The following is a 21,112-nucleotide window of genomic DNA, read 5'->3' as shown; positions in this document are numbered from 1 at the left end:
ATAGGGACATCTGCCCCCTGCCAGGAGCCCTCTGACATCCACAGTGGTAAGACTGGGTACTCAGCAGGAAGCAGGCCCAGCCCCTCTACTGCAGGGCAGTGGTCAGCTCCCTCCACGGCCTTTGCCTCCACTGCAGGTCTCCTCTGTGGTTGTGAGGTGACTTTCAGTGTGGCAGCCTTTCTTTTAGCGATGGAGAGCACTCCCTGGATTTCCCTTATCACTTTAACAATGTTTTGCTTTCTGTCCTGTGGTGAGAGAGTAAATAACCAAATCTTGACTCTTCCAGATGAAGAAGGCATATAGGCAGAAGGCCCTCTCCTGCCACCCAGACAAAAATCCGGATAATCCCAGAGCAGGTGAGCCTCTCCTAGGCATGGGGAGAAGGAGGCCAACCCACCTGGGTGTGGTGTGAGTGCTGTGGGAGGCCAACGTGCACAGCCTGGCTTTGGGCACTGGGCCCCAAGGCTGCACTTCGCATGTTAGGAGCATCTGGTCAATTGCTGATGTGCTCACCCTTCCTTGCTAGTCCATCATCTGCTGATGTCTGCTTTTCTAGCAGCCTGTGGCTTCTTTGAGGTGCTCTTTTGAGGGAGCACACCATCATCAAGTCTAACTTTACTTTTCTCCTCTCTCTTTTTTGATCGCTATGTTTAGCTGAACTCTTCCATCAGCTTTCTCAGGCCTTGGAGGTACTGACCGATGCTGCCGCCAGGGTAAGCTCATCCTTCTCTATCTAAATTGTACTCCACATTTATAGACCACTGTGTGCTTCATCCTCTATACTTGGCCATGCGTCACAGTCCTTGCTGTCCTAGCCTGAAGACCCTGTCACCAGACTGCCTCCTGATGGCTCTAGGGCTAGCGGCAGGGCTGGGGAGGTGGCTGGGCTCTGTGTGTGTTCCCTGGCTGACTGCTCCTCCGTGTTCCTTTCTTCTGCCAGGCTGCATATGACAAGGTCAGGAAAGCCAGGAAGCAGGCAGCAGAGAGGACCCAGAAACTTGATGAGAGAAGGAAGAAAGTGAAGCTTGGTAGGTGAAATCGTGGTGCTGGTAGCCTGCAGTTTCCCTGGACCGCTTTCCTGCAGCTCCCCCACCTTTCCTCCTGCAGCTTCAGTTCCAGCAACTCAGAGCTTTGCGGCCCCAGCTCAGGGCAGAACCCCGGCTCAGGGCAGAACCCCGTTCTCAGGAGTGACTCCTAAAGGACAGTCTTAGGAATAATAACAGTGACTAGGTGTGCTATTAGCTAAGCACTGTGACAGATGTTTTACTGCCTCCTTTAATTATTACAACTATCCAAGGAGCTGGGTGTTATGAAACCCACTTTTTATAGACAAAAGAGGCTAAGGCACCAAAAGGATAAGAACTTGCTGGAGCCAGGATTTGAACGCACACAGCAGGAGTACAATCAGCGTCCTTGTTGGCCATGCCGTCCTGGATCTTCTTCATTCGTCCCTGTGAAATCCTCTCAGAAGGATCCAAAGAGATCCAGGCATTCGTCTTTTAAAAAACAGCTTTATTGACATATATTTCGTATATCATATCGTCCACCCATTTCAAGTGAACAGTTCAGTGATTTTTAGTAAATTTACCAAATGGTGCAACTATGACTCTAAATCAATTTTAGAACATTTTCATCACCCCCATAAGATTGGTCCAAGCATTCTTTACTCGATTTTCCTCCCCTTCCTCTTGCCTGCTTCACATCCATATATTTATTATGTACACATACCATCCCAGTACATCCATCAAAAACAAACAAACCTGAAGAGTTTAGGTAAGTAAAGTGAACAGAAGACAAAGCGGCGAGTCCCAGACCTGAAAGAAGCATTTGTCACAGCAGCTGGCCTGGGACAGGGCCACAATCAGGTTTCTCTTGGAAGGTGGGAAGGCTCCAGGACCTGGGGTGATGTCCTTGCATGGAGGCTGCCGTTCCTGTAGGAGCCATTGTAGCTGGGTCCACAGTGAGGCTTGGTAAATGTGAGTTGAGCGGGGAGGTAGAAGATTCCGTCGGGAGACTTCCCTGGTGGCGCAGTGGTTAAGAATCCGTCTGCCAATGCAGGGGACATGGGTTCAATCCCTAGTCCAGGAAGATCCTACGTGCTGCGGAGCAACAAAGCCCGTGCGTCACAACTACTGAGCCTGTGCTCTAGAGCCCACGTGCTGCAACTACTGAAGCCCATATGCCTAGAGCCCGTGCTCCGCAACAAGAGAAGCCACCGCAATGAGAAGCCCGTGCACTGCAACGAAGAGTAGCCCCCACTCGCCACAACTAGAGAAAGCCTGCGCGCAGCAACGAAGACCCAATGCAGCCAAAAAAAAAAAAAAAAAGAAGATTCTGTGGGAACTTGAGCTCAGTGGTGGGAAGAGCATCAAAGCCACGGCAAGGTCGCAGGTCAGGCTGTGGTGCCAAACCACAGGAACAGAGGCCAGGAGCTCCACCCACTGGCAGCCCTGACCCGTGGCCCTGGGCTGCTGACATAAGCACCCACCCACACCTTGTTCACTGTTTGGAGAACCAGCTTGGTCAGCGTGAGCTGCTTTAACTTTTCCAGACCCCGGCCACTCAGCTGGATCCTATTCTCTTCCTTGTTAGGACTTTTCTCGATGGAAATTAATTTGGGAGCACATGGGCATTGAGGGAGGGGCCAGAGTTACTGTATAGGTTCATGCTGTGTGAGACTTTGGGGAAGCAGCCAGAGCCTGGTAGGCTGGGGCCATGTAGAAACTGCTTAGACCAGACATTGGGTCATTCAACCCTTGTTCGTAGACCTGGAGGCCCGGGAGCGGCAGGCCCAGGCCCACGGCAGCGACGAGGAGGAGGAGGAGGAGAGCCGGAGCACCGGGACACTAGAGCAAGAGGTGAGCGTCCAGGCACTGCGGCCATCTGCAGGGGGAGGAGGCTGGTGGAGCAAAGGGGTTGCCGTGACTGGAGAGGACATGCCATTTCCACTTTCTTCTGTGGGATCTGGGTAATCTGTCCCACCTGCAGGTTGCTGAGCCTAGCTTGCAGGTGGAATGTCCCAGGGACCTTTGCAAGGTGAGCCAACCTGGAATTGGATCTGCACAGAACTGTCACCCTCCCCAACTCCCACTCTGCAGATCAGACGCCTGCGAGAAGAGGGTTCCCGGCAGCTGGAGGAGCAGCAGAGGGTGATCCAGGAGCAGATACGCCAGGAACGGGAACAGAGGTTGAGAGGTGAGAGTCCGTCCCCCAAACCTGCCTCCCCCTCTGAGGCAGCTCTTGATGCCCAGAGTGGCCACACTGGCTGCTCAGGGAAGTTGTTCTGGAACCTTCCACCTGCTGGAACCCCCTGGGCACCCCACTTGGACACATGCCACCTGTCTCTTCTTACCAGTTCTCTGAGGCCTATTGGCTTTTCACTCTACCTGAGATCTCCTGGCCCCATTTATCCTAGTCCCAAGCAGAGCTGGCTCTGTTTTGGAGCAGATCACCAGGGCGGGGTGGGGAAGGCTCTGGGGTACTCTGTTTCAGTAGAATTGTGTGGTCTGTACCTCTACCTTCTGCCCCCCGTAGGTGTTCATAGCCCTTCGTTGTCAGAGTGCTGACCATGGCCTTCAGCAGGCAGCTGGGCAGCTGTCCCAAGGTGACAGCTCCTCAGGGTTGGGGTGGGATTGCCTCTACTTGCCCTACCAGGCTCCACAGCAGGGTGGGGCAAATACTGCCCTTGGTCAGGATTGATCTTTTCTAGGTCCTTTGGCCCTGGCCTGTGTCTCCATTGGAGAGAGAACCTCTGACCCCATCATATTCTACCTTGCTAATTTTCCTAAATTTTCTAGGAATGGCAGAAAATCCTGAAAGCAAAGGAACCCCCAAGCTAAAGGTGAGCCCTGCGGATCTACAGGCCACCTCACACCATCTCCTCTCAGCAGAACAGATGATTCCATTGGCACAGGTGCTTCTGGCGGGGATGCTGGATCTCTGGGAGCCACACCACTACCCACATCCCATCCTTCCATCTTCCCACTGCCTGGGCATCAGGATGGCCTCTCAGAGCTGGCCGTGAAAGGCTGCTCTTAGCCCTGAAGGCTGCAGGGCGGCCCTCCCTGAGGCCCTCGAAGGAGAGCATCTCATAGGGCTGGAAGCGTAGCTGTGGGTGAGCAGGCCGCCTGCCTGTCTTCAAGGGGAGTGCATTTTGGGCGGTGCTCCCTAGATTACCAGTGCTTTGAAGGGGGGGTGTCTGCTCAGACTGTAAAGCTCAGGTGCAGGGTCTGGTTCTGCTGAGAAGTCAGTGTTTAATGGTGACGCCCACTGCTGTCTTTTCAGCTCAAGTGGAAGAGCAAGAAGGAGGCCAAGTCACAAGGCGGCTATTCCAGAGATGTCCTCCTGCGGCTTTTTCAAAAGGTCTGCCCTGCTGACTTCCCCCTAACCCATCATCTCAGGCCCCACCTCAGCCCAAACCCCAGGAGCTCCAGGCCTAACCTTCCTTCCCATCTCTACCTGCCTTTTTTCCTGTGTCATAGACCTTCTCCCCAGGCCACGGCCCCCCAGTCACTCATGTTGCCGTGTGCCCCCTCCCTTGCTGTCCTTAGAAGCAAAGGGCTTGGCTGCGTGTGTGGGGCGAGAGCAGGCTGTTGTCTGGCACCAAAGCCACATCCTCTTCACCTCTTTCAGTTGCTGAGGCAGCTGTGTGTCTCTGCTGGTCTAAATTCCCACGTCTGCCGAGCTATCCTTTGCTGTCCTCTGCATTCCCGAGGGGCGAGGGAACCTTTCTTTCCCATCTCTGATCCCCCCCTTTCTGGGAACCTAGCAATGAGAGGTTATACCCCAGCTAAAAATGGCCTGGTGGCCTCTGGGTGGCCCAGGCTTGTCTCTGGTGTGAGCTGGGCCATCCTGAAGGCTGAGCCATGCTTACCGGGACCCGCTTATCCTCACAGTACGGAGAGGTGCTCAACCTGGTACTGTCCAGTAAGAAGGCAGGCACCGCCGTGGTGGAGTTTGCAACCATCAAGGCTGCGGTGAGTGCTCTGTGGGGCTTTGGGGGCCGCCGACAGCCCTGCCATTCCAGGGGAGGAATCCAGTTCTGTGGGCCCTCTGAGCTTAGGTGTCCACACTCCCGGGGGATCTCTGGGCCAGCTCAGAGCCAGGATTCCCCAGAGCCCCTCCAGCTCCCAGGAGTAGAGGCACAGCAAGTGAAGGGATGGACAGGAGAATATTCCGGGGACGGCTTCATTTCCTGCTGCCTGGCTCCGCACCCTCCACCTTCCCCTTGAAGCCAGCACGCCTCCAGGTTGGAGCCCTGGCACTGCCTTCTCCCCTTCCCCCACTCCCCAGTCAGAAAGCTCACGTGGCGCACAGGGAAGGTCAGAGCTTCAGCATACCATTGTGTGAAGTTTGCTGTGCTTTGCTTGGAGGATGAGAGCGCTGGTTCTGGTTCTTTCTGTGGGGGTAGAGAGAGCCTCTCTGCAGCCGACTGGAGTGATGGGACCAGGACCGGATGCTGTATTTGACAGGAGCTGGCTGTCCAGAATGAAGTGGGCCTAGTCGATAACCCCCTGAAGATTTCCTGGTTGGAGGGACGGCCCCAGAGCACAATGGGCCCTAACCACCCAGGACTGTCCCAGGTAAGGAGCCAGGCCTCACGCAGCCGGGCATGCTCAGGCTTCGGGGCGCCTCTTCCTGTTTGGGCTCTTCTCAGGGCCCTTTCCTCGCAAATCCCAGTCATCAGGAATATGGAGAGATTGGCAGGTCTGCCAATCCAAGCAGGAGGACTGGGATTCCTTGCTGATCCCCTTTCCTCTCTGAGTGCCAGTGGGGCCCACCCTATACAGACCTCTTAGACCTTATTTATCATATTCTGGTCCCCTTTGGGTTCTCTCATCATCACCCAAAGGCGTTGTCCTGGCCTGCGGGTCGCTTGGTTGCAGTGTGAAGCATTTGGCGCTGAGATGACCTGGTGCTTCAGGGAAGGGGCCGGTGATGAGGGTGGCTGCTTCCTTCCCCAGCTTCCTTCCAGGTGCGTCCACGGCTGTCCCAGATGGGGACCTACTGTCAAGAGGCAATATCTCCTCTTTAGAAATAACACTGGCTACCCTGCCGACACTGAGGTGCTGCCTGGTGCCCGATTTGTGGTAAAGCAGGCACTTCAGCTGACACAAGCCCAACACCGGCTCTTAGTCCTCGCGGCTCCATGAAGGCTTATGTTCCGCTCCCCGCCCCACACGTATACACACACACAGCCCTGGTCACACTTGTCCCCACTTCGGTGGGACAAGAGCTCTGTCTCCCTTCTCTGAAGTGCCCAGGGGTCTGTGTGAGAGCCTCAGGCTGATGTGTTCCAGCCCCTCGGTGGGGAAGAATGCCCCTCCGTGGGTCAGCAAGGGCTCCGCTCCCATTGCCTCAGGCACCCCGCCACCACGCCCCTCACCTGGCCGTGAGGATGGGGAGCTCTCTGGAGTGTGTCCCAGACCCTGGACAGAGGAGGCAAAGGACCTGGTCTGAGCCTGACTTGGGACCCTTCTTTAGAGACCGTTTCCCCACGGTTAAGGCCCAGCATTTCACAGCCCCAGACGACACTCCATAGGCTGTGTTACAAAGAGCTCTCTTTATCACCATCCCACGGGGGCTTTCAGTTCAGCACAGCCACACAAGAGGAGGGAAGGGGGAGGCCACAGGTTTGGGTTGTGGGAGGCGCTCTGTGTCCAGGCTTCCCTTCCCCCTCTGCCACACCTGGAAAGGCCTGGGGTGTCAGAACCACATGCGGCCAACTGGGCTCTGGCTCCAAGTCTTCTGGCCAGGCCTCAGGGTGGGGCCGTAGCCCCGTCGTCAGAGGTTTTGAGCAAAGCAGAGTTCCTCAGTCCTGGTGAGGATTCTGGAGACCAGCTTGCCTCTTCATTGTAACAGCTCTGAGCTTCATGTCTGTCCCTGATCCTTTCCTCCCGCCCATATTCTCATGGGCGCAGGAAGGAGGGAAACCTGCCACTGTTTTTTGTTGCATTTCCCAAGGGCTCCCGTCACTAGTAATTCTGGGAATTCCGCACAGCCCCCTTTCGCAAGCTGTCTGTGCCTGGCATTCCCTAGAGCCTCCTTCCTTGGGCACCAGGGAGTGCTCGTGCTACGGGCAGCTGTACTGGCACTTTGAGTCTCTCATGCCCCCTTTTCTGCTAGTGATTTGTTTGATTTGTTTTCCAGAGTTACACTGTGTATCTCTACCTGCCTCATTCTTCCTACTCTGTCAGCCCCTCCCTTCCCTTGCAGGCCCCATATGCTTCCTCCTTCCCCCCACCAGGCCCCAGGCCATGGTCTAGGCCTGTGCTGCCCAGTAGAACTTTCTCCAGTGATGTTAACGTTCACTCTACGCTGTCCAGTGTGGTAGCTGTTAGTCGTATGTGGCTGTTGAGCACCTGAAACCTGGCTAGTGTGACTGAGGGCTGAATTTTTAATTGTATTTAATTTCAATTAAACAGCCACGTGCAGCTAGTGGCTACCATACTGTACAAGGTCACGCCTGTTTCATCCCTCTCCCCTTAGGTCTCCCACTTTCCTCTCCAGCCTGGATTGGACCACTTTTGCCCAGACCTGTCCTGTAACCTCGTTCTGTTGACAGTGGCTTCAGAGGGAGCTGGCCCAGGGCACCCATCTGTCATGCCCAGTCTGCGCGTCCTCCACTCCCGGACTCACCCCTTATGCCGCCCTCCCTCTCTGCTGGCCTCTGCCTGGTCCCTGTGGTTGCAGGCGTGGCCTCCCTTTCCCAGCCTAGCTAGCTGCCTTCAGGGCTCCTGCCAGCAGGTGCCCCCCTCACATTTCCATCTTGCCTCTGTACCTCTGTCCCTCCACTCTGGGGTGACTCAGAGAACTGTTCAGGACCCAGAGGGAAGGCAGGGACCTGGATTCCTATCCCTACCTTAATCCACGACTGTCCCCTCCTTCTCTGGGTCCCCAGGCTTCTGGCTCTTTCACCCACCTCTGCCCACCCTCCCCCCATTCAGAAGCTGGGCTCACTGGGAAATTGCTCCCTCAGCATCTGTAGAACTTCTTCAAGAAGTGAAATCCCCAGGTCCACTTTGAAGGAGAAGAAGGGATCACTGAGGTCCGGAGCAGGTGTCCTCTGGAAGGGGGGCATATCCAAAGGGTCCTCATCGGAGTATTGGTGGAGGGCGTCCGCCAGGGAGAGCGCGGAGGGCAGGGTGGCAGAGTAGGTTGCGGTGTAGGTGGATGGGGGCTCCAGGATGTTGGGGCAGCTGGAGCTTTCTCGGTAGAGGCGCGGGGGTTTGGGCGGGGCCAGCAGGGTGGCCCGGGGCTGCTCGTCCCCCCACAGTGGCAGGCGCCGGCCATCTGGCCTCCCTCGCAGCTCCCGGACGACCTCTCGGTTGCTGTACTCCTCGTGGTCCCCTCCAGCCGTGCTGGCCTGGCTGAGCACGCTGCCCTGTCGCCGGAGTCTCCGCGGCCGCCGCATGCTCAGCCCCTTGAAGAAGGAGGTGCTGCAGAAGGAGCCTTTCTGCCAGGTCTCCATGGGGCCCCGGGGAGCCAGCAGACAAGCCTGGTACCTCAGAAGCCCGGTTCAAGGGCAGCTGGGGGCCATCTGGTCCCACTGGAGCAGTGAACGGCGAGAATCAGGGAGGCAGCCTTCGCTGGCAGCAGCAGAGGCCTCCGGGTTTCTGCTCAGCAGGGACCTTCGGCCGCGTGTCCAGGAGAGCCGAAAAAGCTGAGAGTTCCTGGCGACGGGAGTCTCCCAGAGGGACAGGAGTGGCCTGGTTACTTGATAGGGCAGTGGAAAAACCCCAGGAGGAAGAAACAGCACTCCACTCCGTGGAGCCGGAGCGAGGGCAGCTGTGGCGCGATCTGAGGTGGCTCCTCTTGCCCAGTGCCGGGCTCCTCGCCCTCTCCCTGGCCCTGCGGGGGGCCGGCCTCTCCGCCGCTGGCTCCCAGACTGATCAGTGGCTTGACTGTTTGTGCCAGTGTGTGGCGGAGGAGATGTGTTGTTGTCTTCGGCTGACTCAGTCAGGTGGAAGGCTGGTCTCATGCTCTGAGGTAATTGCAGCATCCGCAGGCAGGGATTGGGGCAGCGGCAACGCCCCAGGGCACCGGGGAGCGTAACATTCCTCTGGGGACCATCTGGGGCAGCCCTGCTTTGTGTGTCACCACGCTGCCGCCTCTTCCTCCACAGCCCAACGCCCTGCGTCCTCACGGGCAGGCCTGGCTCCCCAGCCCCCGTGGGTGTGGGGTGAGGAGCTCCGGGAGGTGGGAGCTAATTGAAAGGCAGGCGTGTGGAACAACTGCTGGGGAAGGAAGAGGCCTGTTGCTGGTGTGGGTGACTCAGCCCTGGGGCCCCGTGACAGGCCCTCATTAGCAGAGCCTGCAGGGATGGGGGGAAGGAAGGAGGCAGAGGGTGTGTTAACGCGGAGCAGCCCTGTGCCTATAAAGGGCTGGCTCCTCCCAGGGCCAGGCTCGGGGCATGCCGAGGGTGACTTCAGGTTTTCTCAGCAGAGCAGCATTACCTTGGGGAGGGGAGAATTGCCCTCCCCTTGGCCTGACAGCAAGCCTGGCTGCTCCATTTCCTCAGCCTTTCCTCGATTTTCCCAGATAGCCTCAGGGCAGGAAAGGACATCTGAGAGCCAGGGTCCTGCCTTCCTGTGGGGCTGCCTGGGCCTCATTTGGGGTCCCGCCTCTGGGGAAGGCGCTGGGCCAAGCCTAGGAGGTGAGCCTGGCTGGGAGGGCAATTCTCCTAGGAGCTGCGGAGGCCTAGGAGAGAGGAGGAGGCGTGGGGCTGTCGGGAAGGGCAGGGGGATCTGGGCTGAGTAACACTTCCTGGTTCTGTACACCCCTGACTCCAAACCAGTTGGCCAGAGCCTGGCATCTTAACCCCAGCCACTCCCTTCTAATCCCCCGGGTCACTGACCACTGAACTTTTTTCCTGGCCTGTTCCACGAAGGTGCATCAGCTTGGGGTACTGCGAAACAGGCCTCAGCAGCTCTCTACTGTGCAGCCCCCCTGGCCTGGCTCCCTTCTGTGCCAACTCTGGTGGGCTTCATACTTCTTCACGCAGCTTCAGCTGCACGGAGGGAGGAGGTGATTTAAGTGCCACTGCAGACCTTATCAGGGCATGGCGTTGGTGGCTCAGGGCTCTCCTGTAGAGCTGCCTCTCCACCCCACAGCCTTGGCCCACTGAGGTGGTCGTTTATTATTCTTTTGATTATGAAAATATTGCACTGTTCAATCCCCCACACTGTGCGGGCAAGATCATAAAAGAAAAAGCCACGGGCCCTGACCTCCAGGAGCCCTGGTGTGTATTTTTAGGAGGCAAGCTGGCCTCATGCTTGTTTCTCTCTCCTTCTAGGGTGGGGCTGAGTGAGGCTGTGTCTAGGGTAGGGCTCCCTGTGCATCCTCAGCAGGAGCCAGACCACAGGGAGGGTGGGCAGCTGGGAGGGGTCAGTGCTCTCACCTCCACCTGGCAGAGTGGAGTGTATTTCTGCGCCTCTGACAACCCCCCTTCACTGGTAACTTGTGAGAAGCAGAAGCCATGGGGTGGAGGAAATGAAGGGAGATGAAGGCCTGGCTAGAGCATGAGGAAGTGATTCACCTGAGCTGACTGTAGATGTAAAGGGCCTGGGAAAGGGGAGGTGCGGTGGGGTGATAGCTGCTTGAGATGGGCTGAAGGGAAACCAGCTGAGAAGCTGGCCTGGGGCCAAAGGCCTGCTTGCTCTAAAGGAACATGGGTGAGTTGGGATTGCAGGATGTTCCAGGGTCCTTCCCTTCCTGGGCATCCTCCCTCCTTGACTCTTGGCGGCGGCTCTGCCTAGGCCCTGTCCTCCGAGTCTGGAATCCGTGGGGCTCTGCCCCGCCGCCCTGACGCCCCCGTGTCCTCCCTCTGCACCCCCAGGGTTCGGTGCGGTCTGAGAGGGACTATGAGAGCCTCGTCATGATGCGCATGCGCCAGGCAGCTGAGAGGCAGCAGCTGATCGCCCAGATGCAGCAGGAGGACCAGGCTGGGCAGCCCACGTAGCCTCCTGCCTCCAGCCCTCCCATCCCACAGCCCTTTTCTTAAACATCACCAATAAACTTTTTTTTTTTTTAAAGAGTCTACCTCTATTGCACACATAGGTGTAGGGTGTGGGCCTGCCCAAGCGTGGCCCTGGTTTCTGGGTTCTGCCTCGGAGGGCTCCACCCAGGCCTGGCTCTCCCTCCCAGGCAGTGGGCAGACCCCAGGGAGGCGCTCCGCACGGTGAGAGTCAGTGGCCAGCGGAGCAGAGGAGCGACCACTCATCACAGCCCTTTACTGGCTTGGACTAGCTACGCAGGACCCACGCGCGCAGTCCTGGAGCCACGCTCCGCGGGGGCACCCAGCTCCCTGCCAGGGGCAGCCTGGCTCTTGCCAGCTCCTCAGCCTGCCACAGAACACGGCCTCCTCCAGGGCCCGCGCCAGGCCTGAAGCCGGAGGGGCAGCTGGGGGCACCAGGGCCAGGGGCCCTGCCCCCCCACTGGCTGAGGCAGGTTTCAGAGAAGGCCATTCATTGCCCAGTGGTGCTGGGCCGAGGAAAATGACGACTTGGGAAGAATGGGCAGGGCGGTGAGTGAGGCAGGGTCCTGGGGTCGGGGCCCATGGCAACCACTCCAGAGAAGGGGTGACTGCAGCTCCTCAGCGTGGGAGGGTCACTCCTTGTGCAGGCACCACACCAATGTCTGGCCCACCCCTGTCATGCTCAGCACACGGAAGCCCCTGCGCTCCAGCTTGTCAAGGACTATTCGAGGAGGGTCATTGACGTAGTACTCACAGCTGCGAAGAGAAGGAGGGTGGCGTGAGGGGGTACAACAGCACAGCCCCACGTACCAAGCTAGTATCTGCTGCAGACTAGGCCTGGTCAGGAGTAGTAACAGGGACTGACGTTTGCTGGGTGCCTTCTGGGTGCCAGGCTGAGTACACATTCTCTGCCCCTCATCTACTAAGCTCTTTGCATCATCTCATTTGTTCCAACAACCTAAGGAAGGTACTGTTATTGTTCCCATTTTATAAGTGAGAAAAGAGAGGAGTAAAGCAGCTTTCCCGATGTCATCCAGAGAGTAGAACCGGCATGAGTCTGACAACAGCTCCATGTGCCCTGGGCCACTGCCCGTTCAGCAGGAGCGGCCTGCTCTCCCTGGGACCCTCCCCCAGGCCTCTGCCCTCTTGCTGCCTGGCTGTCCTGCAGTCGTGGAGCAATAAGTTTGGCCCCCAAGAGCTCCTGGCTCTGAGTGCCACTCCCTAGGATGGAGAATGCTTGGTTTCCCTTCTTTCAGGGTTAATTGATTCTGAAGGGCCATCAGGTAGATAAAGGGCTGAAGCCCCAGGCTGGGCATCTCAGAGACAAAAGCCTTATGGCAAAGGGATGGGGTTGGCTTCTGCCCTCCAACCCTGACCAGGGGGCTACGGCCAGCTCGCCTCCTCTTTCCCTTCTTTTAACTGGGGTGCACTCTGGTGACCCTTCTCAGGAGTTTGAGCCTGTGTAGCCAGAGTTCTCCCTGCCTACGGCAGGAAGGGGTGAGGGGCAGAAAAGGAAGCATCAATCACTGTTTAGACTTGGGGCTGGTGTGAAGGATGCCAAGGGAAGTGGCTAAGTCCCCAGGCAGCAGCTGAACTGGAAGCAGGACCCAGGCTCCCTTTTCCCTGTTTCTAGGGCTGAGCTTTGTTCCTTAGCCATCTCTTCAAGACAGAAGCCTTTCTCTGTGCTTGTCTTTGCCTTGATGGGATCCAGTTTAGAGATGAGAGGGCAGGGCAAGGAGCAGTCCACTTGCAGAGTCCTATACTCAGGGAACCGGACTCTGTCCTGGGACTTTGTCCAGGGGCTCCCTTGTGAAGGGAGGGCCAGTGGGAAAGCTCTTAGAGAAAGCCTACAGAGGACAGATCCCCAGGATGCAGGCAGAGGGGTCCTGAGGCTAGGCAGTGGCATTGTCCTGTTGTGTAAAAGGAACAGAGACAGGTCTAGGGGCTGGCAAGGAGAAGATCCTTAGGAATGCTACTACTTACAAGTTGTTTCCCAGGACGCTTCTTTTTGAGGCCCCCAGATGCCGCATCAGCTCTGGATCGGAGTGCTCATCGCCCACCATGGTGGGGCCCACCTCCTGCAAGGTAAGTCACAGCGGCTGCTTGGCTGGCTGCCGGGTAGAGGTGAGCGGTCTCGCCTCTCCTTCCTCCCCCGCCTGCCGGCTCTGAGCCCGCTTCAGTTAAAGACTGCAGGGAGAGGAAAGGAATCTTGGGGGCTAAACACAAGCTGGGAAGGGGTGGAGTCCATCAGTGATCAGGCTGAGCCATGCGGGGCCTCCCTGCACCCTCTAGGCCGGGCTGGGCAATGCCCAACTACTGGCACCTTCACGCCAGGCACCACCGCCTATATCTGTGTATCAGAATCACCTGGAGAACAGAGAAATGAGAACATATGTCCACACAAAAACTTGCACACGAATGTTCACAGTAGCATTATTCATAATAACCAGAAAGTGGAAACAACCTAAATGTTTGTCAACTGATCAGTGGATAAATAAAATGTGGTATAGCCATTCAATGGAATTTTATTTGACAATAAAAAGGAACGAGTATTGATGTGTGCTACAATATGGATGGACCTTGAAAACATCACGTAAGTGAAAGAGGCCAAAGACCACATATTACAACGAAAAGTAGACAGGTGGTTACCTGGGGCTGAGGGGCCCGGAGGAAATGAGGAGTGACTGCTAAGGACAGGGTATGGGTACAGGGTTTCTTTTTAAGGTGATAGAAATGTTCTAAAATTGCCTATGGTGATGGATGCACAACTCTGAGCAAGCTAAAAACAAAAAACAAAAAAAACCCATCACCATTGAATTGTACACTTTGGTGAATTCTGTGGTGATATGTATTATAATATATCAATGAAACTGTTATTTTTTTAAATTGCTTGAGGAGCACTGAATTCCCAAGCCCCAGGCTTCCAGAGTGCTTACGGAGGTCTGGGAAGGGGTCCAGGAGTCTACATTTTAACAACTGCACAGCTGACTGGTTCTTAAACCACTGCCCTGTGGCACTGCCGAGACCTCTCCCGCCCAGTGGTGAGCCCATCTGTTATTTCCTGCATCCCAAGGGAGCTGTGTACCCTCTGAAGGATCACCCAAGCACTGGGGAGTGGGAAGGGGCAGAGGAGCATCCCGCTACCCAGGTTGGGGACCCGGTCATATTATTCTGAAGCCAAATGGGGACTCATGGAGCAACCAGCACCTGCTTTTTGCAGAGGAAACTGCGCCCAGGGAAAGGGGCGTGGTTTCTGACTGTTGAATGGTGTTCTCCCATCTCTAACCCCATGGGCAGTCTCGGGTTCTTTCTTCTCTTCCTTTTCTAAGGTCTCAGGAGAGCTCTTCCTGGAAGTGCGTAAGGGTGCAGCTAGTGGGCCACTCGGCACAGGGGTCTTGGCGTCTTAGCACATCCTTTTCTTTAACAAACCTCTCTCCCTCAGGTTAGTCCACTCCCACTCCCCACTCCCTGGCGGAGTGGCTCTGTGTGGGGCAGTGGGTGCTGCACATGTGAGACCAGGACTTCCTGGGTCCCTCCCGAAGGCTCCGACCTCCCGCAGGCAGGTAGGACCGGAGGCACAGGCGCCCGGAGCTCGCTGGGTGGTGGGGACGCACTCACCTGGCCCCCTTTGCGGCGCTGCAGTCGCCGGGCCGCCAGAGCTCTCTGAGTCCCTGGATTCAGGCTGAGTCCAAGACCCAGCCTCCCTCCCGGCCGCCCAGGGGGGCGTGTTCCGGGCGGCTTCCGGGTCCGGCCACACGCGGGCGTCGCCCGGGAGGGAGGCGCCGAGATGCGGTCAGCAGCGCCCCCCCACCCCTGACCCGGGCCGAACGCCAACTCCCAGGGATGGCCAGCGGGTACTCACCATGCGGATCTGGGTGCTGATGAGCAGGTAGGGCATGGTGCGCGCGTCCCGGTCAGGCTCTCTCCCTAGACTTTGGGCCCGGCGCAGACGCCAGCCCCTCGGGCTCCGGGACTGCGACCGGCCGCCTGGAGTCCAGTTACTCCTGCTCTGGCCTCCGGCTGCGCCAATCCAGCAGCTCCTGGCCCGTTACCGCCCCGGCCGGCCAATCAGGAGCTGGCGCCCGTGACACGCCCCGGAGCTCGGCGATTCGAGACCCGCCCCCAGCGCTAGGGCAGCGCCCTGGGACCCTTGATGCCTGCCGCCGCTTCCGCGCGTCGTCCCGCGGCGACGCGGGATCTGTGTTGGGCGCGGGGGGGGGGGAGGGGGGGCGGAGTGTCGCTCCCCCAGCCCCGGACCGGAGACCCGGGTGGCCCGCCGGGCTCTGCAGGCTGCGGCGGGCCATGGCGCCCTGCGCGCGTGTTGACTTTGCGCCCTGTTACTGCAACACCTTCAATAACAGGTTCCAAAGTCCTCCTGGTCCCCGCCCCCTCCCCTGTGAAGCAGAGCAGGGTGCAGACGGCTACCCCACTGAGGCCTCCGAAGCTCCTGCCCACCCCACCCGGGGACGCCTCTAAAATGTTTAGCGGATCCCCACTTCCCGGCCCCAAGACACGTTCTCCAGAGATTCCTTCAGCGCGCGGGAGACAGGCAGGAGACCCCTCGGGTGCACTGCGCTTTCCCGCCTTCCCGACTGCAATTCCTAGTACTTCGGCGGAACCGTGCATTTCTGTGGCCTTGTAGGTAAATCTGTAAAGGAACTGAGCGCTTGGCTGAGTGCCAGGCCTGGAGAGACTCAAACCAACGGAATCTGGCTGTCGGTTCAGAGAGCTTCCGGCGAAGCTGGAGAGACTCAGCGCACGTGTAAGAGCTCACAAGGCAACACCTGGGGGCAAAAGAAACTTGCCCTCACCAGCCACCAAAGAGAGTGCAGCGAGTTCACCTCCACGCGTCCACGCCCTCATCTGAATGTATCAAAATCTGACAACTCAACATTCTTTTTCTGCCTTGTTGTGATTGGTTCTTTAAAAAGAAAGCAAGACAGTGGGATGAATTGGGAGACTGGGATTGACATACATACATTAATATGTATAAAATAGATAGCTAACAAGAACCTGCTGTATAACACAGGGAACTCCACTTCAATGTACAGTAGAAACTAACACAACATTGTAAAACAGCTATACCCCAATAAAAAAATAAAATACTTGGAGCAAAAAAAAAAAAAAAAAATGAAAAAGAAAAAGAAAGCAAAACAAAGCCAGCTTGTAACCTTCCCTCCCAGGCTCTTGAAAAATCTTCACTTCACTGAAGGGCACGTTCTGTGCCTCCAGCACTTTGACCCATGTGGAGAAAGGTATAAGGGAAATAGGAAGTTGTAATCCTAAAGGATCCTTACTGTTCTAATTTATTTTTCTGTACTCTCTATCCCTATCCTTAACCTCCCGGACTAACAGTTTAGCTAGAGAGATAAGACATGTTCAAGATTAACAAAGGATTTGTTAAACTGACAAACGATTAATGCCCAGGACATATAAAGAACTCTTACAAATTAGGGAGAAAAAGATAAATCAATAGAAGAAACATGGGCAAATGACTCAAATAGGCACTTTTCAAAAGAGAGTGGAAATGGCCAATAAACTTATAACATGATGTTCAATATCATTAGAAATCCCGGAAATGCATATTAAACCAGTGAGATACTGCTTTACAGATTTGCAAAAAATAAAAATGTGTAAGCATCATGTATTGATGAAGATGTCTAACAATTGAAACATTACTGTTGGGACTGCAAATTGTTATGACTGATACAATCAACTTGGAAAACAATTCGGCATCATCTAGTAAAGCTTAAGACATGCATCACTGTGACCCACCAAACCTCTCCTAGATAAACCTAGGAGAACTCACCGACTGCATCAGGATACACATACAAGAATATTAAAAAAAAAAAAGAATATTCATAATAGCACTGTTTGTAACTAGCAAAAAACTGGAAACAGTCTTTATGGCCATCAAAAGTGGAGTTTTTGGTTGATTCATACAATGGAAACTATAGCAACGAAAATGCTGAATGAAAAAGCAAATCTTGGAAAAATACAGAATAATTCTATTGACCTAAAGCTCACAAACATGCAAAATTAAACAATATATGGTTCAGAGATAAAGACATGCGTGGGCAGATTAAAAAGAAAAGGAAATGATAAATGTAATATTCAGGGTAGTGGTTACCTCTGAGAGAAGGGAAAGGGATGGAGTGGAGACAGACATGCAGGGTTTTGGGTTTTTTTTTGATTGGAGTATAATTGCTTTACAATGTTGTGTTAGTTTCTGCCGCATAGCGAAGTGAATCAGCCATATGCATATACACATCCTCTCCCTCTTGGACCTCCCTCCCCCCGCATCCCACCCAACTAGGCCATCACAGAGCACCGAGCTGAGCTGCCTGTGCTATACAGCAGGTTCCCACTAGCTAGCTATTTTACACATGGTAGTGTATTTATGTCAAACCTAATCTTCCAATTCATCCCACCCTCCCCTTTCCCACCTCCCGTGTCCACACGTCCGTTCTCTACGTCTGCCTTTCTATTCCTGCTCTATAAATAGGTTCATCTGTACCATTTTTCTAGATTCCACATATATGCGTTAATATGTGATATTTGTTTTTCTCTTTCTGACTTACTTCACTCTGTATGACAGACTCTAGGTCCATCCACATCTCTACAAATGACTCAATTTCATTTCTTTCTATGGCTGAGTAACATTCCGTTATATATATGTACCACATGTTCTTTATCCATTCATCTGTCGATGGACACTTACGTTGCTTCCATGTCCTGGCTATTGTAAATAGAGCTCCAATGAACATTGGGGTGCATGTGTCTTTTTGAATTATGGTTTTCTCAGGGTATATGCCCAGTAGTGGGATTGCTGGGTCATATGGTAGTTCTATTTTTAGTTTTTTAAGGAACCTCCATACTGTTCTCCACAGTGGCTGTAACAACTTACATTCCTACCAACAGTGTAAGAGGGTTCCCTTTTCTCCACACCTCTCCAGCATTTATTGTTTGTAGGTTTCTTTTTTTCATAAATGAGTGTTTTTATTCAAATAATATGATTGCTCATACAGAAAACTCAAGGTAAACTCAATGTACAAGAATACAGGTACGGGGCTTCCCTGGTGGTGCAGTGGTTGAGAATCCGCCTGCCAATGCAGGGGACACGGGTTCGAGCCCTGGTCTGGGAGGATCCCACATGCCGCGGAGCAAATAGGTCCGTGAGCCACAACTACTGAGCCTGCGCGTCTGGAGCCTGTGCTCCGCAACAAGAGAGGCCGCGATAGTGAGAGGCCTGCGCACCGCGATGAAGAGTGGCCCCCGCTCGCCGCAACTAGAGAAAGCCCTTGCGCAGAAACGAAGACCCAACACAGCCAAAAATAAATAAATAAATTTATAAAAAAAAAAAGAATACAGGTACAAAAATTACAGAATTATTTATAATAGCAAAAAGAAATTTAGAAACAACTTATACTCAAAAGGTATTTGCTAACTACAATCATAATAAACTCACTCATTAGACAATTATACATTATTGAAAATTAAATATGGATGCTTTTTCTAATCTTGAGCAAAAAATAAATAAGTTGCTGAAGGATCCAGATAGTATGCTTCTATGTATATAAAATGGAAAAATATGAAAATTGACATATTTTTTGTTGATATGTACATGTGTAATAAACTTATGAAGTCATGAATGGGAACATAAAAAACTAAATTCAGAGCAGTGGTTACATCTAGGAGGGGGTATAGAGAGTAAGGATGGTGAGATCATGGAAGGTTACCCAGGGACCTTAAATAGTACTGGTACTGTTTTATTTCATAATCTGGGTAGTGGGTACACAGGTTTTTATTATATTTTTATGGACACCATTTTATGTTTGAAATAGTTCATAAGAGAGCCTTCCCTACAATTCCGGCCTTTTTGGTGAGATTTACAAGGGCTGCAAATATTCTCACGCTCTGTGTGTCTTCTGAGTTGATCTTATCCACATCTCTTCCCCAAATCTCTTTGGCAAGTGTCCTCAAATCTTGTTCATCTCAAGTCTCTGATCATTTGAGCAGAAGAGACATTAGGTACGGTCTGTGATTTGGTGTCAATTAATACAATGGACCATGCCTCCTTTCTTTCTCACGCCACCCCGTGATTCCAGGACCCTTGTATTCTGGTAAGGGAGAAACAAAATATAAATTTGTTTTGGATTCAGAGCTTAAACATTATTCTGTAGGACAGCACTCCAAACTCTAAAAGTCATTTCCCTGCTGTTTCCTAAATTGGGTCTTCAATTGTCCAGTTTATCATTCATTTTATAAGAACAGCTGCTTCTGTGTTATAGGCCAGTGAATTCCATAGGCAACAGTTCATGTTTCACTTTTTTAGGAAGAGATTTAGCCATTGTTTTGGAGTGCATCATTTTTTTTAAAAAATAAATTTATTTATTTATTTATGGCTGTGTTGGGTCTTCGTTTCTGTGCGAGGGCTTTCTCCAGTTGCGGCGAGCGGGGGCCACTCTTCATCGCGGTGCGCAGGCCTCTCACTATCGCGGCCTCTCTTGTTGCGGAGCACAGGCTCCAGACGCGCAGGCTCAGTAGTTGTGGCTCACGGGCCCAGTTGCTCCGCGGCATGTGGGATCTTCCCAGACCAGGGCTCGAACCCGTGTCCCCTGCATTAGCAGGCAGATTCTCAACCACTGCGCCACCAGGGAAGCCCTGGAGTGCATTACTGGGCATTAAAGTAATTTGTAAATTTGCAGACAGGCAGGGCTATCATATGCAAATTCAGAATAAAGTTCATGCCTGTGTAGGTATCGCAGCCTCACAATGATGGAAGGAAGCCACAAATAGTCATCTTTCTCCACATAGCTGGCTGGTTTGCAGTACCAGGGAAGATACACAGTATTGGGCTCTGCTGTTGGCAGTTTGGGCCCTCAGGAGTTGTATTAACCAGATCATGTTGGTTGGGGGAAGTCCATGTGATTCAGCCCATGAATGACCTTCGTCTTAGACATTAGATTCTCTTTGTTCATGAACCCATTGCACAAGCAGCAGATGGTTAGGGATGTTCTCAACATCTGTAGAATGGGCCATTCTGTCCATTTGATTATTGAGATTCCTCTGCTCTGAATAACCTTTGGTGAGACTTTGCATGGGATAGATTTCATCTTCCACCCCTGTGCCCATTCTGAGAGGTCTATTTGCATAGCTCTTCTGCAGAAATCCTTGTCATCAATCATCTAATCTTATTCTTTTGAAATTCCTGAGCATCAAGCAATGCCCACGAATCTTGTTTGTAGATTTTTTGATGATGGCCATTCAGACTGGTGTGAGGTGATACCTCACTGTAGTTTTGATTTGTCTTTCTCTAATAATTAGTGTTGTTGAGCATCTTTTCATGTGCCTCTCGGCCATCTGTATATCTTCTTTGCTGAACTGTCTATTGAGGTCTTCTGCCCATTTTTTGATTGGGTTGTTCGTTTTTTTGATATTAAGCTGCATGAGCTGTTTATATATTTTGGAGATTAATCCTTTCTCTTGCTTCATTTGCAAATATTTTCTCCCGTTCTGTGGGTTGTCTTTTCGTCTTGTTTATGGTTTCCTTTGCTGTGCAAAAGCCTTTAAGTTTCATTAGGTCCCATTTGTTTATTTTTGTTTTTATTTTCATTACTCTAGGAGATGGGTCATAAAAGATTTTGCTGTGATTTATGTCAAAGAGTGTTTTTCCTGTGTTTTCCTCTAAGAGTTTTATGGTGTCTGGTCTTACATTTGGTCTTTTTAAAAATTTTATTTATTTATTTATTTTTGGCTGCGTTGGATCTTTGTTGCTGCATGCGGGCTTTCTCTAGTTGCAGCAAGTAGGGGCTACTCTTCGTTGCGGTGCACGGGCTTCTCACTGCAGTGGCTTCTCTTGCTGCGGAGCATGGGCTCTAGGCACGCAGGCTTCAGTAGTTGTGGCTCGGCAGCTCCAGAGTGCAGGCTCAGCAGTTGTGGCACATGGGCCCAGTTGCTCTGCAACATGTGGGATCTTCCTGGACCAGGGATTGAACCTGTGTCCCCTGCATTGGCAGGCGGATTCTCAACCACTGCACCACCAGGGAAGTCCCTACATTTAAGTCTTTAATCCATTTTGAGTTTATTTTTGTGTATGGTGTTAGGTAGTGTTCTAATTTCATTATTTTACATGTA

At 53.3% G+C, this 21,112-nt stretch overlaps 4 protein-coding genes across 7 annotated transcripts in view; 2 read left to right on the top strand and 2 right to left on the bottom strand.

Annotated features, from left to right (window-relative positions):
* Window positions 1–11,059, top strand: part of DNAJC17 (DnaJ heat shock protein family (Hsp40) member C17) — a 38,324-nt gene extending 27,265 nt beyond the window's left edge. The window contains exons 2-11 of one of the 3 annotated variants that reach the window (XM_082449372.1): window positions 287–356; window positions 655–713; window positions 941–1,028; window positions 2,767–2,858; window positions 3,099–3,195; window positions 3,798–3,841; window positions 4,285–4,362; window positions 4,896–4,976; window positions 5,472–5,582; window positions 10,838–11,059. In XM_082449372.1, the coding sequence (XP_082305498.1) occupies window positions 287–356; window positions 655–713; window positions 941–1,028; window positions 2,767–2,858; window positions 3,099–3,195; window positions 3,798–3,841; window positions 4,285–4,362; window positions 4,896–4,976; window positions 5,472–5,582; window positions 10,838–10,960 (843 nt within the window). In that variant the 3' untranslated portion in view covers window positions 10,961–11,059. Of the gene's footprint in view, window positions 1–286; window positions 357–654; window positions 714–940; window positions 1,029–2,766; window positions 2,859–3,098; window positions 3,196–3,797; window positions 3,914–4,284; window positions 4,363–4,895; window positions 4,977–5,410; window positions 5,583–10,837 lie in introns of those variants that run through there. The other 2 variants (XM_082449371.1, XM_082449373.1) reach the window with 2 other exon arrangements.
* Window positions 1,496–15,581, bottom strand: GCHFR (GTP cyclohydrolase I feedback regulator). 2 transcript variants are annotated; one of them, XM_082449394.1, is made up of 3 exons: window positions 14,838–15,581; window positions 12,959–13,053; window positions 1,496–2,046 (listed from the first exon to the last, which is right to left on the bottom strand). In XM_082449394.1, exons 1-3 carry the CDS (start codon window positions 14,871–14,873, stop codon window positions 1,770–1,772), a joined length of 408 nt encoding a protein of 135 aa, XP_082305520.1. In that variant the 5' UTR covers window positions 14,874–15,581; the 3' UTR covers window positions 1,496–1,769. The 2 variants fall into 2 exon arrangements, with proteins under 2 accessions (XP_082305520.1, XP_082305521.1); XM_082449395.1 differs by lacking the exon at window positions 1,496–2,046 and adding an exon at window positions 11,213–11,731 and having other exon boundaries at window positions 14,838–15,008.
* Window positions 6,469–8,988, bottom strand: LOC309654865 (uncharacterized protein C15orf62, mitochondrial). The gene has a single exon (XM_082449393.1). It carries the CDS (start codon window positions 8,468–8,470, stop codon window positions 7,943–7,945), a length of 528 nt encoding a protein of 175 aa, XP_082305519.1. The 5' UTR covers window positions 8,471–8,988; the 3' UTR covers window positions 6,469–7,942.
* Window positions 14,646–21,112, top strand: part of RMDN3 (regulator of microtubule dynamics 3) — a 31,116-nt gene continuing 24,649 nt past the window's right edge. Inside the window, exon 1 of the mRNA XM_082449352.1 lies at window positions 14,646–14,864. Coding sequence (XP_082305478.1) covers window positions 14,839–14,864 — 26 coding nt within the window. The 5' untranslated portion in view covers window positions 14,646–14,838. The remainder of the gene's footprint in view (window positions 14,865–21,112) is intronic.

The sequence above is a fragment of the Balaenoptera physalus genome, assembly GCF_965194825.1.
Source record: "Balaenoptera physalus genome assembly, chromosome: 2".
NCBI classification, from domain to species: Eukaryota; Metazoa; Chordata; class Mammalia; order Artiodactyla; family Balaenopteridae; genus Balaenoptera; species Balaenoptera physalus.
This window is presented reverse-complemented; position numbering and strand designations above follow the sequence as displayed.